This window comes from Silurus aristotelis (genome assembly GCF_946808225.1).
Source record: "Silurus aristotelis genome assembly, chromosome: 14".
In the NCBI taxonomy this organism is placed as follows: Eukaryota; Metazoa; Chordata; class Actinopteri; order Siluriformes; family Siluridae; genus Silurus; species Silurus aristotelis.
In genome coordinates this window covers 7,073,215-7,091,614 of record NC_139587.1, presented here as the reverse complement: position 1 = coordinate 7,091,614, position 18,400 = coordinate 7,073,215, and the positions used below count along the sequence as shown (strand labels likewise).

Sequence of the window (18,400 nt, the reverse complement as noted above, 5' to 3'; positions counted from 1 at the left end):
GGAATGTCCACAAAACCCTGAAAAATTACAATATACACACTAAGAATTACATAAAACCTAGTGATGATGAAGAAATAAAAAATTAAAGATTTTTAGTCCAAGTATAGCTATATATAAATATATAATATTCAATATATATATAATTTATATAAATATGATTTATATAAACAAATTCCATTCTCAGGATGGGACAGGCATGGGCTATTCATATGTAAATTTATCCAACTTTACAACATTATAAGGTATATATGGTATTATATGGCTACTAATGATCTTATTCAAGTCCTCTAATGGTCTCTCTCTCTCTCTCTCTCTCTCTCTCTCTCTCTCTTTTTCTCTTTCTCTGATCTTCTATTAGGGAACGACGTGAACGGGAACTCCATGAAGCTTACCTGAGAGCCCGAACTCCAGAGGAGGCAGCTGCTATTCTACAGCGCTACGCCTTGCGTTTTACTATAAGTGAAGCTATACTGGAACGCCTCAAACTACCCCGTGTTCTCGAGCGCAGTATCTCTGCTGACCCCACGCGTTACACATCTAACTCCAGCGACTCTGTTTTCTTTACTTCCCCCTCCTCTCCCTCCAATCCACTGCAGTATCTGCGTCAACAATCCCTCCCTGCGCAAAAGTTCAGCACCACTGTGGAGGCCCGGGTGACGGGATACGGGCCAGAGCACATTGCTGTAGGGAGTGCAGGAGGAGATTCAGGGGCAGCTTTTTCAAACAGGAGCATCCCATTACTTAGTGCCAAACCCTACAGCAATGACAAAGTTGCCCAGGTATGATCAATGAATGGATTGCGGGGAGTTGTGTGTAATTGAAGAAAAAGAGGCAAATTACATATTTGAGAGTGTGAATTACATAAACAAATAAGTACATAAATGCACAGACAGACAGACAGACAGACAGACAGACAGACAGACAGACAGACAGACAGACAGACAGATAGATAGATAGATGTTATAATAATACTAATAAAAGCATCTAATACACAATTATTGTACATGCATATTATCAATATTGTTATTATCATTAATTCTTTTGTGGCAAAAACATTAACCCGTTTAAAGGGTAAAGTGGACTGTTTAGGTCAATAAATAGGGCACAAGGAAACGGTGAGTGCTGCTGAAAATAAGCAAACTAGTGTCACTTTCTAGTGGATGGCATGTGTGGTGTGTAGCGTGGGAGCCATTTGAATAGCTGGCAGTGTTCAGTGTTGTGTGCATGTCTGTGTGCAAGTGAGTGGGCTCTCACTGTGTAAAGTGGTTCCACTAGGACAAAACGGCTTGCACAGATCAGTCCTAGTGAAATACCCCATTCAACACTGATGATGTCTACAGTTACAACCTACACACACAGTGCAGTGATTCATTTGGACAAATTCCTCTGTCCTAAGCGCTTTGACTGGCTAACACGTTCAACTTGAACTTGGTGAATGTTTACGTGCTCAAATCGGTGTAAGTATCAGTTTGTTTAAAAAAAAAAAAAGTTAATGTAGAATCTGTTTTTCTATCTTTTTCAGCGAGACAGAATGGAGCGTGTTAATGGGGAAACAGACAGGGACCACAATGCCCGAGACAAGCAAGAATGGGGAACTGACAGAGAAAGAGAAGATGCTAGTGAAAGAGAGCACACAGGAGATTCATCTGCTTTGCTGTTTTATCCATCTCCTTCAAAGAACGGAGACTCAGACAGTACAGAAATAGAGGCGCCAGACTCTCTGTCCTCAGACAAACAAGCAACCTCACACACTCTGGAGTTAGACACAGCAGACTTCCAGTCAGTAGACCAGCATAGCATGGTGCCAGGACCTGAGACACAAGAGGAAGAGGACACACAGAAAGAAGAAGAGCTTAATCAACCCACAGTCATACCTACGGTCTGTACACGCTTAGACTTTTGTTGTTGTAGCTTTTCAGCATCTATTTTGGTTTTCAGCCATTTGGTGGAGGTCTCTGATAAGCACATTTCAACATTTTGTGCACTAAATTGGGATTATAGACGATTTAATAATTTAATTTACAAATAAAATGTCTAATTGTCATAGCCAGAAATTACAAAAGGTTTGGGGACACCTTTATGCCCCTTATGTGCTTTTGAAAATGCTATTCCAAATTTAGTCTGCTGTAAAACTTCCACTTTTCTGGGAAGATGTTTCAATAGATTTTGGAGTGTTCTTGTGGAGATTTTTGCTCATTCAGCCACCAAAGGGGGTTAGTCAGGAACTGATGTAGGGTGAAGAGGCCGGTCGAATTCATTACAGAGGTGTTAACTAGGGTTGAGGACAGAGCTCTATAGTAGCCCATATCATTTTGGAGCACAGGGGCATTATGCTGAAACTGGGTCTACTAGATCAAGTAAAGGAAAAATTTAGTGATACTGCATGTGAAGACATCATATACAATTGTGTGATTTCAGCTTTGTGGTAACAGTCTGGGGAGGAACCACATATGGCTGGAAAATTCAGGTGTCCCAAATCTTTGGTGCAAATGTGTCATTTGTTTAACTGAGCTGACATGTGATGTGATTCCTTGCAATTGTTGTTTGTTTTTTTTTGTTTTTTTGAATGAAGAGATTAAGTACATAGATTACATACATCCCTGGGGCTATTGCATCTGTGGAAATTTTAAGTTTAATCCATTTTATGGCACATTTCGAAGGGGTGAATACTTTAGCGCTCTATATATGTAAAATACTGAATATTTCAGAACACTATTTACATTTGATTAATAATTAATTATTTGCTTTGTTATATTTAGCAGTCACAGTCTGAAGAAGAGGCAGTTCCACAGGTTGGGAGCATATCTCCTACTCAAAAACAAAAAGAGTACCAATCAGAAGGTCTGTAATTATGAATTTATTTCAAACCATTTTATGCTGTGTTTTCCCTTGGGGTTTATTTTCATTAGTTTTTTTATTTATTTATAGAGAATAAGCAGTGTACTAAAGAGCATCCAGTGGAGAGTACCGACTCTGCAACAGTCAGTCAGACCGAACAAGACACACAAGCATCATCGTACATCAACACATCTGATAGCCAGGTTTGTACCTACATAACAAACATTACGTTTAATGATTTTCCCAGACTTTATGTTCTAAGGCAGAGTTAAATGAGAATTGTGATGGGTAATGTATGAAATGGAAAATGAAGATTTGTAGTAATTTTGCTTATATGTTCTGCATTTTAAAACCAGTGTGCTCAAATACGCTTAGAAATATGTAATAAAAAAAAAAAAGGGTTGTCTTTTTTAGAAGGAAAAAAGCAGATGAGCCAATTGACATTTGTGCAGGTGTTTCATTATTAATGGACACGCTTTGGAAGCTTTTCCACTTTCATCGTATCTCATGAGAAATGATGAATGGCAAATATTTTGAGATCGCCAAGAAAATGCCTTGGTTGCTGACCAATGCTGAAAATGTTACCCCCCCCAAAAGCTGAATAGGCATACAACAAAGTGTTACATGTATCACTCTGCAACTAATACTAATGAATATTGGACAGGGATTAAAAACTGTTTGCATTGCAAAAAAACAAGGAGTGGAAGTTCGTTGCAAACTGAGAAATACGCCACAGGAGGAACAATTTAAATACATCTGGTGTAATGCATACTATATCTTTATAACTTTCGGGCCCTGGTTTATTAAGCTCCCAAATAACCAGTACAAATTATTGTGTGCAAATAAGTTGATAAGTTGTGCACACGGTTAGTGGGTGTCTTGTGGGTGATTTACAAAGAAGACTGCAAAGTAGTGGGAGGAAAAGTAGTGGGAAGAAACAATATAAAAACGAGGTTATTGTGTATGCTAATTATTCTCAAGAGCTGCGGGAAGTTTGCATCTAAAAAAGAGACTCCCGGAAGAGTGAAATTTAAACTCGTGAGTAACCCTGATTAAAGGCAATGAGACATGTTGAACATTTTCGAACAGGCACATATATTTAAAATAAAAATACAGCAACAAACTGCATAATTACTTTAAAATAGCCTACTGTTATATTACTGCACCTCCTGGGTCCGTACTTAACTTTCACTGAAGTGAAAATCGATATCACACGCACCTCAGTCACACACGGTTTACGGTCAATTACAAATCTAAACTTGAACCGGCGCTAAATTGTAATGCCGCGCCAAACAACTCGGATTCTTCATTGGATTCTTTTTTATTATGGTTGCGCTGTGTGTGATTAACAACATTAGGGAAACGTCAATATAAATTGCTGGTACGTTTTTGGTGAAAGCATCAAGGAATCGTGTTCTTATAAAAAAAAAAAAAATGAATGAATGAAATATGAGTCAGCTCACAATGAAAAGAGTCATTTAAGACAGACGACGAATTACTCCTGTGTGCTAAAGTAGAGGAATCTTAAAATTGCTCACAGTATATTCAGTGTATTTAGTCATTTCTTATCAAATGTGCTTTATGTTCTAGGTCAGTAAACCAGTCCAGGAATCATCAGAGAGAACCGCAAACCCACCAGCCCAATCCGTTTTAGATCACCCTACACCCAAATGTGTTTCCGGACTCCCCTTAAAAGGTGAATCAGTGCATTTGAGTACATAATAATGTTCTTTACACCCTTTTTAGAGGTTGAGCAGTGGCTCAAGTATCCTCTCCTTTTTCCCTGACTCTGACTTGTTGTATAGAGCTGGTCAACAGTGCTCAGCTAGCAACATTGTCCTGTAACCCTAAGTTACGCTGGGACTTCTTCACATCACCAGGTAAAATAATTGGCTATGCTTTGCCCCGCCCCCTTGATGTGGAGTTTTATAACTAGGCTTTCCATTGGCTTAAAACACTGTACGTCCTGTTGCTCTTTGACTGTTGGTTTCATGCTCTGTTTTGTGATCTTATGTGTTGAGTGAGACAATTTTGTGTTCCCAAAACATTTCCTCAAACCTTCCTGTTTTATTTTTACTAAAACGAAGCTATATATGCAGTATATAACAAATAAAACGCATCTTGGCCACTATGATACATGTTTACTACTAAGTAAGTTAACACTGAGTTGCTGCTACTACCCTGAAGATGATTGTTTTCCCATAGCAGCATGTCCCAACATGTTTTATTCTTCTTATACCACAGCAGCCTTCTAATGATTATTTTTTTATTTGTGCAACATCTTCAAGCATTAGCTTTTATTCCATTTACATTATACCAACCTCTCTTTATCTCTCTCTTAAACTCAAAAATACAAAAAACACAGCATGTCTTTTTCCAAAAATCAAAAAGACTTTCCCATGTAAGTTACAGATTTACCACTGACACTGGAGTCTCTTTCCAAAACTAAAAAAATAAACATAGTTTCACCAAACGTTTTTACAGAGCGTTTTCCATACACGTCTTGTGTAAGCTGTTCATACAAGTGCTTTGCCTTGCAGCCAGCACTACTCTCAAGGCTGCTGTTATTGAAAAAATCATCAAAACCATTGAAGCAAGGATTTAGCAGTGCTGTGGTATAAATGATCCTAAGGTCTTACTAAGAACGTAAACATGAATCAGTCATGTAACTAATAAAACAGAAATTATTCAATTCAGAACTTCTACTAATTTCATATCAGCTCACTATAAAAATGATTTAAAATCGTTTTTAAATACTTCTGGGTAAAGTAGCCAGGTAAAGTAAAATTCATGTTTCTGGAACAGTCACACCTGATTGGTTGCTTTTTATGATCATTTGGTACACACCCCTTCTCAAAAACAGAACATAGAGCTATTGCTATAGCAACCAGTATTGCGAATTCTTCAAACTCTTCAGCTCAATCATTTGCTGTGTGAATATAGTTTTGAGTTTGATCTATCTATCTATCTATCTATCTATCTATCTATCTATCTATCTATCTATCTATCTATCTATCTATCTATCTATCTATCTATCTATCTATCTATCTATCTATCTATCTATCTAATCTGTTAGACTAAACTTATTAGGACAAACTTTATTTTCTGTACTTTACTAAATGACATTGTTGAACACGTTTACCTTTCTACAGAACCTGTTGAGAAACAACAAGGAAATGTAAGTTGTAATATCATTTTCCTCCTTTACTCTTTTCTGATTCTAGAAGGTCTTGCTATTTCTCCTTTGGTATTGAACTTCATGTTCAATAAATAATATTATAATTACCAGTATACAGCTAAAAGAAAAGCTAAGGAATAGAATTATCTACTTTTTTCTCATATAAATGTATCAACAGGATAATAGATTTCACCTCCTGTTCTATAAAATATCAGGCTTACCAACCAGAAGAGAATTTAGCACGATCTGTCTAAACTGTCATTCTTTTTCCCTTTTGCATGCCTGTTGTAGAGTAGGGACACTCTTGGCTTGGGAGTAGTTTTAGACCAACTCTGTCTGTCCCCCTCGTTCCTTCCCGTTCCGTACGGTGTGCGTGTGTGTGTGTGTGTGTGTGTGTGTGTGTGTGTGTGTGTGTGTGTGTGTGTGTGTGTGTGTGTGTGTGTGTGTGTGTGTGTGTGTGTGTGTGTGTGTGTGTGTGTGTGGACCCGAATATGTATGATGTAAACGTGGTACGGTCAGGTGGCTCCTGCTGTTTTGAATCTGGTGAAGCGAGGTGAGCACTTTTCATGGGATCCTGAGGAAGAGCGCAAACGGCAAGAAAAGTGGCAGCAAGAGCAAGAACGCATGCTTCAGGTACAACAGCTTTGCTAACCAGAGCTCCTGTTTCATTCAGACGCATGCTGGAGCTCTGATGGCAAGCAGGCTGCGAAAAAAAAAGCAAGAGCAGCATTTGCTGAAAGCATGTTTTACCTCCAGAGTCTACTAATTCTATAAATTGTGTCCTTTAAACAGTACGATTGAAAAGCTTTGTCCGTGTCTAGTTTGTTCTTCTCTGTTTAATTATAAGTATCACTGTTTTAACACTCAGTGTTTACTACCATGACGCATCGCTTAATCACAGTAATCCGCATGCATACCCTTAATAGCTTTAAGTTTGACTGTTGCCTGCATCAGTCACTTGTAAGCAGAATACTTATCCTTTAAGACTTTACCAAGCACCACGCTCTGAAAAAAACTAAATGTGCGGTATGTTTTAGCCTTGGAAACATGAGGCATGTTCCAGTCCCTTAACCACATTGAATTTCACTGCCACTGCATCTAAACCAGGTTTCCTGAATTCTAGTCCTACTTTTCTGTTAAATTTCCAGGATTAGATCAGGTGTGTTTGGAAATGGAAAATTGAAAATTGTGCAGGATAGCGGACCTTCAGGACTCGAGTTTTTTGGTAGAAATCTTGACCCTGCATGGTGCATGAACCCCTTTGCTTAAGATACAAGGCTTTTGTGTGTGTGTGTGTGTGTGTGTGTGTGTGTGTGTGTGTGTGTGTGTGTGTGCGTGTGTGCGTGTGTGCGTGTGTGCGTGTGTGCGTGTGTGCGTGTGTGCGTGTGTGTGTGTGAAACTAATTTAAATGCACAATCACATTACAGCTGCTCAGTCAAGGATGGATCTTTGTAACTATAGCATTCTCACACAGTGCTTTGGAAAGATGCCACAGGTAATATAAAAGAATATAAAATATATTCTCACTACTTACAGCTGTAAGTATAGTTACCATATTAAAACACTGGCATTCCACATTGTGCTCCTTCACCCAGACAAAAGGTATCCTTTAAACCCTGTTTTCACTAAGCAGAACACTGCAACGATTATACAGACAGTTTGTTTCTCTTTATGCAACCCCATCTTTCGCAAGCTTGGATCACACTGATCGGTGATTGATGAGGATTTTCATTGTATAATCTGATACAGGGAACACATTAACACACCAGTCTGTTATAGAATCTGGCCAGAATTTTTATTTATTTGTATTCTTTTTATTGGGATCATTTCGTAAAGCATGACAAGTAATAATATTAAAATAATGTTGTAATCTGCAACCAGCATAAAATGTGCAGTTGTTTTCCGTTATGGATGAGACTGTCATTCAGAGTGGTTTTAATTTTAAACCGTCTAGAGGTAAATGTGTATGGATGGTATTTTCCAAATATTATTAGCTGTACTGTGTTGCATATCAAGCACACAAATGGTTCATAAATTCCCCTGAAAGATTGTGCCTTTAAAATGTTACTGCTCTACTGATTATAGCTGTCCCTGTGCTGCTGCGTCTCTATTCATCTAGAGAGACCGTTTCCTTGTTAATCTATTAAACGTCGCTTTTATCTATTCCTTTGTGCAGAACATTAATACATATAAACGCAAGAATCATTGAGTAATTGTGTGGAAATGCTACGTTGGTGAAAACGAGGCCACCTGAAGGCATTTTTTATTTCCTGAGATGTCCCTTCATTTCTTTTGTGTTTGTACGTTTGGGTAGGAGAAGTACCAGCGTGAGCAGGAGAGGCTTAAACAGGAATGGGAGAGAGCCCAGAGGGAAGTGGAGGAGGAAGAGAGAAGATACCATGAGGAGGTAACACTGTTTTGTAATGGATGCGTTCAGAGTTGGTCCAAAGGTAATGTCAGTATTTGCACTAATCAGTAGTTAAGTCATTTTTATTTAAATTGTGAAAATCACATGGGTGTAGCTTACATCTTTTAAGGTTGCCAGATTCTCTTTGAATAAAAGCATCAACGTAAGATTTAATTATCAAATACCAACAAGTATTTACAACTAAAAAAGCTAATATTAGTATATAGTACTACTACTACTACTACTACTACTACTACTAATAATAATAATAATAATAATAATAATAATAGTAGTAAAATAATAGTATTAATATAGTGAATATGACTGAGAAGATGGTTTTGTTTATAATGTTAACCATAATAATTAAATCCATTTGATAAGCCTTTCCACCACAATGTCTCTCCTACAGTGTCCTCTTTGTGGACAAGGAAACTATTTGTCGACTGTAAACGGGCAATACCAATAATAAATAATAAAAATTATCCTTGTAAGAAGTTGCATGTATTTACAGCTGAGAACATGAATTTCAGCATATTTTAGTTGCATTAAACTGTCATAGTTATGTTCAACTCCTTACATAATTACATATTACACGACAACAAAATGAAGATAAATACAACACAGAATTTGGCCCTAAGTTTGTACAATCATTATACTATTTTATAATATTATTATAAGTTTTCTATGCAGACTGCACCATTCTTTCAACTGAATGTTTTTCTAACTGTTTTTTCTTTTTATCTTTATTGACCTCTTCAAGGAGCGCAAGATTCTCGAGGAAACAGTGGCTCCTTTGACACCCAACTCACCCCTGCCATCTTCTCCCTGCTATAAGGAATCTGCTCACACACAGAACAGCATTGTTCCTGACTGGGAACACAAGCAAGTGCAGTTAGAGGAACAGATGGTGAAAAAAGTTGAGGAGGTATTGGTGAATTGTATGAATGATTAGAGCATGCATCAGAAGCTATATTGGAGGATGTGTGTAAAGATGCAGGGCAGTACTTTTAGGGGTCGGGAGATTTGTGAAAAGATGCATTTTAGGATGGTTGTATTAGATAATGTATGGGCAATGAATAAAGGGGATGCCTGGAAGGACAAATAGAAAGGTGAAAGGATAGACAAATGAGATTAAGCATGAGAGAATGCATGAATACTAATTCTTTTTTCCATTTAGATGGGAGCTTTGGAGAATGAGATGCGAACGGAAAATGGGAGGAATGAACCAACAAGGACAAAGAAAGAGAACTCTCAGACATTGGAACAGTCAGTTCTGTTAAACAGGCATTGATCTAGACATGGATTAGATCTACTGGTATGTTTCTTCTTCTTCATTTTGGTGGTTCTTTTTTCTTGTGGTCTTGTGTTACTACAGTCCTCAAAAGCCAAGATGTGACCAGTTACTGGGCCAGCCTAATGGACAGGGGGGAAGACTAGAAGGAGGGGGGCAGAACATGATCCCTGACCACCTGCATACCAGGCAGGGTAAGTCTTCTAAAACCTCTTAACTTTTCAATTTGCACTTTTCCTCTAGAAACTTCCAAAGACACCTGGTATGCGTTGTATTTGACAGTATTTAAAAACAAGCCCAAAACCACTGCATAGTGAAAATGTTCTTTGGTAGCACTTTACTTATAGGAAATGGTACTGGAAATACTGAATGATACACTCACTGGTACACCATATAAAAGCTGGGCAGAAGCAGTTTTACTTTCCAAACAGCCTAGATTGCATAGACCATTGATTCCGCGAGGTGTTGGAAAATTTATTTAAGAGATTCTGGTTCATGTTGTAATGATTTCATCATGTAATTGGTGCAGATTTATCAGCTGCAATGATTAATCTCCTGTACTACCACATCCTAAGAGTGCTCTACCGGATTAAGATCAGCGTTGCTGCGGGATCTTAAAGTCTAAAATTAAAAAAGCCAAATTTTAGGCTTTCAATAGTCTTAGATTCGCTGTACAAGGTCTTTAATAATTATGAACAGGTCTTAATTTTCCGATGTCCGTGTAACGCGACTTCTAATGCTCATTGAAATGCAGCATTTTATAATGGTTTTTTTTGTTGTTGTTGTTTTCTTTTGTGTTTTAGTTCTTTCTTTCGCTAGTCCAAACATAATTCACTGTATTACGACTACAAATGAGACCGACATACACCAACCAATCAGGTTCCTGTTATTAGCACAATTCTCTCTTGAATTGTACCACAGACATAAAACGGATTTTAATTTTCAGCTATGGGGAAGTGCAAGTTTAGCGATACTTGGCTTAAAAAAAAAAAAAACATTTACAGCTTGATTAAGGTCAGTTGCTACAACGTATTTCTGTTTGTGTTTTTGATGTTATATAGGTCTTAAATTTCATTTTAAATGGTCTTGAAAAATCCTGGAGGTGTCGCTGAAGTACACTGAACTCATGTTATTGAATCTAGTAATATAATAGTCAGTTGTGGCTTTGAAGGGATACACATAGATAGATAGATAGATAGATAGATAGATAGATAGATAGATAGATAGATAGATAGATAGATAGATAGATAGATAGATAGATAGATAGATAGATAGATAGATAGATAGATAGATAGATAGATAGATAGATAGATAGATAGATAGATAGATAGATAGATAGATAGATAGATATGTACGCATATGTACAGTGAATAAATATAAAGGCTGGTAATCAGGTATCCTGTGTAATTCAAGCTGTGCTCAATTGGTAGTCACTTCACTTTTACCACGTGTATATCAAGAAAACATTTCCCATCCCATTACACCACTAACACCAGCATGAACTCCTAACACAAGGTGTGGTTGATCCATGCTGGTATAATACCTGAAACTGAGTCTCACCATTTCACATGTGGCACCAGCAATTGATATTAATCAGACCAGGTATAGGTTTGTAAATTATTTGTGTTCGGGTTGGGTGAGTCTGTAGCATGAGTGAATTCTGTGCATAGATCTGGCTAATAATGTGTAAAACCCAGATAATCAGCAGACCCAAAAATACTCAGACCAGTCTGTATGGTATGAAGAACCATGACAGTCAGTCACAGAAATTCTCATTTTGATATTTAATCAATCATTAAAGCTCTTGATCTTTATTTGTATGACTTTATGCTTTACACTGTTGCCACGTTTTTATAGGACACCGTGTATGATGTTAAGGCTGTTTTTAATTTTTTCAACACTAGAGGGCAGTATGCACCTATATTTCATCAGGATGGGTTTATGCCCCCGTATAGTTCAAGGTTGCAAGGGAAAATAGTGCATTATATTTTGGTGGATTTTCCTGCATATATAAAATAAATTTAATATATGGGAAGAGAAATAATTTGACTGAATGTTTGCATTCATGTCTTATGACCTATCATTAAAGGAATTCCATAGATTCCTGTTGTTATTCAAAGGATGCAGAGTATTCAGTGTGTATTATAAATGATGCATGACTGTGTCTGGTATAGATGCCTCATGGATCAGTAAACAGCAGCCGCAGCAGCAGACATCATCAGAGCCCTGGCAAAAGACTGCTTCACAGGACAGTAACAGAAATATCCAGCCAGCACCTTCTAGTCGTAGAAGGTGGGTGTATTTGAGCATGGTTAAATGTGCAAAGTATTTATACATTTGCATCATTCAGTGTCATGATTGCATGCACTTAAAACCCACATGAAGCTTTTACTGAAGCGTTTCAGATCCCATTTTCATGGCTAAAGCTGCAAGCATGAAAATGTGTGTGAATGAGTGTGTGGCTTCTGCTCCTCAGGTATGACTCCATAGAAAGTGCTGTTGCAAAGTCTTCACAGTCCATCTCACACACAGACACACAACAGCCTCCATCACCAAACAGGTACAAGTGGCGTGCTGCTTTTGTCTATTTGTTGCGCTTTGTCGTTTTTGGCCACAAGGGGGCGCGCTTTCTCAAGGTTTTACTTTTTCTCCTTCAACCACACCCATGTCTCTATTCTTTTTTTCTTTTTTTTTTAACTGTGCGGCCATAAAAGTATTGCAACCACTGCAGATGTCTGTGTGATGTATTAACCCATAACATTAGTGTGCATTTCTGTGTGTGTGTGTGTGTGTGTGTGTGTGTGTGTGTGTGTGTGTGTGTGTGTGTGTGTGTGTGTGTGTGTGTGTGTGTGTAGATCTGTGAGTGGGAAGAAGCTTTGCTCAAGTTGTGGTAATCCACTTGGTAAAGGAGCAGCCATGATTATCGAGACTCTCAGCCTTTACTTCCACATCCAGTGCTTTAAGGTTTGTATTATTTGTGTGTGTGTGTGTGTGTGTGTGTGTGTGTGTGTGTGTGTGTGTGTGTGTGTGTGTGTGTGTGTCTCAAATGTACAACTGGTCTTCCTTTTTACTCTATATTATGTATTTTATATATATATATATATATATATATATATATATATATATATATATATATATATATATATATATATATAAATGTGTATATATGTATTTTTTGAGCACTCTTTGTTTTGTCATTGTCCCCTAAACCCCATAAACACACACACACACACACACACACACACACACACACACACATGCACATGCACATACATTCATCTTTTAGTGTGGGATCTGTAAGGGACAGCTAGGTGACACCTCCACAGGAACAGACGTAAGGATCAGGAACGGTCTGCTAAACTGTCATCAGTGCTACATCCGCTCTCGTTGTGAGTCACTCTCTCTCTCACACACACACACACACACACATTTATTTTTGTCTTGTTAATGCTATTGTCAGTTAGTCTGTGTAGTTTCAGTTATTCAAAATGATTCTGTAGAATATGTTTTAGAAAAATTTACATTTTAAAAGATTTTATGAAAAATATATTTTCAACCATTACGCCTTCTCTTTTTTTCAGCTGCTGGTCAGCCCACCAACTTGTGAGCAGCCATTCTGATTTGGGAACGCCTGAGAAAACCATCACAGCTTGGACTGGTCGCATCTCCACCCTTACTGAGACCAGTGCAATATATCCAAGTCTAAGCTCATTTACTATTTTCTATATCTCCTAATAAGTGTGTCAAAAGCCTGGTGCTTTTTTTTCCCAAGGTTACAATCATCAATGTTTACCCAGCTAATCAATAAAGTTTTGCAAATGGCAGACCTTTTAGAACCAGATGGGTTTTAAGCCAATTCAGACGATTCTGCTTAAGTCACTCTAGAATGAGCACAATACAGATAAAACCATTCTACTGGTGGAACCATGAGATGCCATTTTTGTATGTTAAAAATAAATCCAAATGCCCTTGAATCTTTTACCAATCACTATGTGAAAATACGGTGTGTACAATTAAAATCTCTGAGGTTGCATTGTTTATCTTGATTATGCAGGATTTATTTAATGCAGTGGTTCCTTCTAATGACTTATGATCATCCAATCTGTAATAATTGGGTGCCTATTTCCAGGCATTACAGAATCTAGAAAATGTAGGCCATTGCAAACTGTTAAAAATACACAAAAGAACACCAACATTAGTGCATTCTTTTTTTTTCTCTTTTTTTTATCCACTGTGTCTGTAAAAATAAGAATTTACAGCTGGTTTATCTAATCTGAATCGCACTCCATCTCTGCTGCTGCTCCTCCTTCATCTTCTATCATACTCTCCGTAATGGCGGGAAGCTGGCCATAATCACGGCTGGTAAGCAGACTGTAATCGTGCTTGCACCTGATCGATAGACATCCATTTCCCCTTACGCATTTCCTTAGTGGAAGGAGGGAAAATGTCCTCATATACCAAGTTAAGGTTTCCTAGTTTGGACTTATTAAGTAAAACTCATGTATATCGGCTGCTTTTGTGGTGACAAAAGCAATTCCATTTACCTTATAGTCATTTTTAAGATGGTTTTGGTTTATTAGTGGAGGGATTGTTAATGCAATTAATGCAAAAATGTTGAAAACAATGTGCCTTAGAATGAATGCACAAAAAAGCAACCTGAAATATCGAATCCAAAGACTTTTGTCTTTCGTAAGGACAAAACAATGTTTCTTTTTGGCTGCAGAGAAGGAATGAGGAAATCTCTTCTTGTGATCTCTGCCTCCTCCAAACTATATTTTTAATTTAAACACACAAAAACCCAGTTTTTTGAAAGTAAAGGCACTAAGCTGTAGTTTTCCTTGTCTCTAAGGTAGAACCATCAAGAGCAGAGCTTTTGTACATTTAACCCTGGAGCATGAATGTAGTATATCTAATATAAATAAAAAAAATAAAAATAAAAAAATATATATATATATTATATAATATATATATATAATATATATACATATACATATACATATATAGGGAACATAATTTGACTACACACCTTTCCAGGGAAAAAAATATATCCTAAATGTACAAAAGAGGTTCAAGGAAAAGTACATTTTGGTAATTTATTTCTAATGGTATACGTTAGACATTTGTTTTCTTAAATCTGGCTTTGGGTGATCCATATACGAGTTAATGGGGAGAAAGAAAGGCCAGAGGTTTTCATGTTTTTGCACACAAACAGCAATACCAGTGCTTATGTTTATTTTAGAAATGGTTTATAATCTGCCTAGAAACCACTGTACTAGCCTTGCGTAACACAGTCTAACCAATTGCATTTTCCACACTATGTACCTGAACATAAGAGTGGGAAACTCAAAGGCTTTAATTGCCATTTACCTTTCAAAATCATTGATGACTCGATATTTAAATATGCTCTCATAATTTCTCATATAGTCAGTGTTCTCGCTATGGGTTTGGTTGCTTAGCTATTAGTGATAAAAGACAGATATACTACATACAGAGCGGGTGCAGTTTGATATGGTCTAAGATGAATGACCTACCTTGGAAACAATATCAAATCTAAGGTATATTTATTGTGATCTTCAAATAAACTATCCGAATATAGATGACTTTGTTGTTCCAATGCAATGGCTTTACAGTATACTCTATGTTTATAAATAAAACTCCTGCAAAAGATTGTCTGATTCTGGGTCCCTTTGTTCAGCAGGTTTTGAACAGAAGCTATCCGAATTGGCCTGATGTTACTACAATGTTAATATAAAAATGCTGATCATATACAATGCAGTTGTTAGTTACAAGTATTTTCGTTTAAATCAGAAAAAAAATTATCTGACCATCTGACTTGTTTTTTTAGTATTAATTTAAATGGTTTATATTATATGAGATTTAAATGTTGCTTTGATGGAAAGCACAAAGCCCCGTCGGCTGCTGTCCAGGGTTCTGAAACTGACCTCGATTTTGATATTGACTGCCAATAAACCAAAATTCTACAATTTATGAATCCTTTGGACCTTTTGTGATATTAGCATTTTTGCCATATGAAGAAATGTACATTCTTGACACAATATGACTGAATGTAAAGATCAGTTACCTTAGAGTATCATGCATTCCCCAACCATAAAGGCAAATCGTTTGAATTCATTTAAATCAAAAATATTTGTAATAATTAAAGAATATAATAGCTAAAAATTATTTACACCCATACCGAAGAGAAACCAGGACCAGTTTGGTTTCATAATTATTATTGTTTTTATCATCAACAACCATGTCAATGGTACACCTGAAAAACTATGTGCACATGTAGAAATATTTCCTTCTTAAATATAAGCATCCATTACCTACATATAAATAATTTTCAAATCCCGGACAAAACGTGTTACATAATGCTCACAAAATAGGTCAAATTATTATAAAATTGAACGAAATAGACAACATGCAAAAGATAAAGAAAAAAAAATAAATACAATGCGTTGCATCCATTCCCTTTTTTCTGAAAGGAATTAGCCAGTGGTAACTTTTGTAAAACATTAAAAGACTGAACTACGAGGGGCGATATTATACGTATTAACACTATACAATTCTGAGCCACAAAAACACAGCCGTAGAAAGACACACAAAACGTTTAAGTATTCCTGTCAACTGTGAAATAATGTACGTTTGTGCCATTTTAAGGTATAATTTTGCCGTAGAACCATAGATATTTAGATGAATGTCGTTTTTTTTGTTTGTTTGTTTTTTTTAGAACCCCTGGCTCTAATGCTTTCTTAACTTCATATGTAGAAATATATAACAGAGGCAGTAATTTGTGTGTACAGACATATCATAATTTACGGTACATGATGCGTAAAAGTCGGTGTAAACGAACAACCATGGCGTCATGTCGCACCGAGTCCGTGATGAAATACTTCTTAGTCAGTCTGTCAGTTATTTATATCTATAAATGGTATCGACGATCACAGCTATTCAACTAGAACAAATAAAAAGGACGCAAAACCAAAACGATGATTATAGCTTGGGCTAAAATAAGGGTCTGTAGGATAGTATCATCCAGCTCGCTGTGTAAACGAATGGCTATCGAAAAAGTCAGATGATGGAGGCCAGGACTGGGTCTCCTCATTTTATGTATTTCTTTTTAAGCAGTGAGCAGAGAAAACTGTTTTGGCATTCCTCCTCTGATGAGTCAGTGATCAGTCCATTTTGATCTCTCTCCCCTCCATTTCTCTTGTCTCTTGTCATTTTCTCGCTTCCTCTACTCGGACGACCCCTTTCGTTCAGAACATGCTGGTCTTTACTAAAGTGGCTTTGGCTCCGTTCTGTCTTTGTAAAGATGACAGCACGCTGGCGAACGGTCCCCCGAGAGAGTCCGGAATGGAGGTTATGGTGCCCGGGGCGGATGGCCAGCCCTGACTGGGCGCTGTGCCACCCATGCCAACCACTGTCGTCTTGGCCTGATCGACCTGCCCGTTTCCGCTTGCGCTGACCTGGGATCCGCCTGTAGGGCTCGGACCACCACAGGTTGATGCAGGGTTCGGGTTGGGTCCGGGTCCTCCTGTGCTGTCGGGGTCGGTGGCTTTCGCCTCTTTGCTGTCCTCATCGCGAGCGTCTGACTTCTTGCCTGAGCCGTTCTTGGCGGCGGCGGCGGCGGCGGCAGCTGCGCGCTCCTGTTTGCGGAATTTTGCGCGTCTGTTTTGGAACCAGACCTGCAAAAAAAAAAAAAAAAACACAAATGTTTTACAATACAGAATAATAAAATGATCTTTAAATATGCTTAAATAATTAATGAATCAATAATGGTACATTGTATTTATATATGGATCATTTAGATTTTTCAGTTTTACTTCGGGTTAAATATGATTGGTCAAAGTGATCTATCCAAATAGGCGTATAAGCAAAAAGCATATAAGCTATTAAAGCATATTTTAGTTTTGAATTAAAATTGTGTATATATATATATATATATATATATATATATATATATATATATATATATATATATATATATATATATATATATATATATATATATATAAACTTACTATATAACACTGACAATGTTGATAATGTCATTAAATGTAAATGCATATTGTGATTAAATGGTAGCTTAGATTCATTAGATGTCTTGCTGTGGGTCTATGCACCTGCACTCTGGCCTCGGTTAGATCAATTTTCAGGGCCAGTTCTTCGCGTGTGTAAATGTCGGGGTAGTGGGTCTCTGCAAACACGCGCTCCAGCTCTTTCAGCTGCGCGCTGGTGAACGTGGTGCGGATGCGCCTCTGCTTTCTCTTCTCGTTCAGGCCACCGTGATCAGTAAACAGCTTGTATGGAACTGTCAAAAAAAAGACAATACATAAAATTGTCAAAACCAGCCATGTCATTTTGTTAAAAAAATGTTTAATGGCGTAGTGCAATTCCAAAATCAAGTCTTGTTTCAGTAAAAAAAAAAAATATACACAAAATAAAGTTTGGATGAAAATGTAAGCAAAGGGATGCCATGATTATAGAAGGCAATGCGATCATATCAAATCACGATAAAAAGATAATGTTGTAAAAAAAAAAAAAAAACAAGCAGACTCGGTTGTAATCTTGTTATCTGTGAAATGTAGTTAATTGAATGTTATTGAAGACTGGATTGGAAACTTGTCATAAATGCTTGCGTCCTTTTTTTTCCACAGCTGGTATACTGTAACTTCAATCC

At 37.2% G+C, this 18,400-nt stretch overlaps 2 protein-coding genes across 13 annotated transcripts in view; one reads left to right on the top strand and one right to left on the bottom strand.

The window, feature by feature from the left end:
• Window positions 1-13,993, top strand: part of limch1b (LIM and calponin homology domains 1b) — a 107,633-nt gene extending 93,640 nt beyond the window's left edge. For 4 of the 12 annotated variants that reach the window (XM_083561469.1, XM_083561465.1, XM_083561467.1 and 1 more), the window contains 17 exons: window positions 359-779; window positions 1,523-1,879; window positions 2,760-2,841; window positions 2,929-3,041; window positions 4,429-4,534; window positions 4,644-4,718; window positions 5,991-6,016; window positions 6,536-6,649; window positions 8,331-8,423; window positions 9,184-9,330; window positions 9,601-9,689; window positions 9,799-9,908; window positions 11,889-12,006; window positions 12,191-12,274; window positions 12,570-12,678; window positions 13,001-13,103; window positions 13,296-13,993. In XM_083561469.1, coding sequence (XP_083417595.1) covers window positions 359-779; window positions 1,523-1,879; window positions 2,760-2,841; window positions 2,929-3,041; window positions 4,429-4,534; window positions 4,644-4,718; window positions 5,991-6,016; window positions 6,536-6,649; window positions 8,331-8,423; window positions 9,184-9,330; window positions 9,601-9,689; window positions 9,799-9,908; window positions 11,889-12,006; window positions 12,191-12,274; window positions 12,570-12,678; window positions 13,001-13,103; window positions 13,296-13,321 — 2,173 coding nt within the window. In that variant the 3' untranslated portion in view covers window positions 13,322-13,993. The remainder of the gene's footprint in view (window positions 1-358; window positions 780-1,522; window positions 1,880-2,759; window positions 2,842-2,928; window positions 3,042-4,428; window positions 4,535-4,643; window positions 4,719-5,990; window positions 6,017-6,535; window positions 6,650-8,330; window positions 8,424-9,183; window positions 9,331-9,600; window positions 9,690-9,798; window positions 9,909-11,888; window positions 12,007-12,190; window positions 12,275-12,569; window positions 12,679-13,000; window positions 13,104-13,295) is intronic. The other 8 variants (XM_083561476.1, XM_083561475.1, XM_083561468.1 and 5 more) reach the window with 4 other exon arrangements.
• Window positions 13,994-15,935: 1,942 nt separating this feature from the next.
• phox2bb (paired like homeobox 2Bb) overlaps window positions 15,936-18,400 on the bottom strand; it is a 3,516-nt gene continuing 1,051 nt past the window's right edge. Inside the window, exons 2-3 of the mRNA XM_083560139.1 lie at window positions 17,844-18,031; window positions 15,936-17,405 (exon numbers count right to left, since the gene is read on the bottom strand). Coding sequence (XP_083416265.1) covers window positions 16,977-17,405; window positions 17,844-18,031 — 617 coding nt within the window. The 3' untranslated portion in view covers window positions 15,936-16,976. The remainder of the gene's footprint in view (window positions 17,406-17,843; window positions 18,032-18,400) is intronic.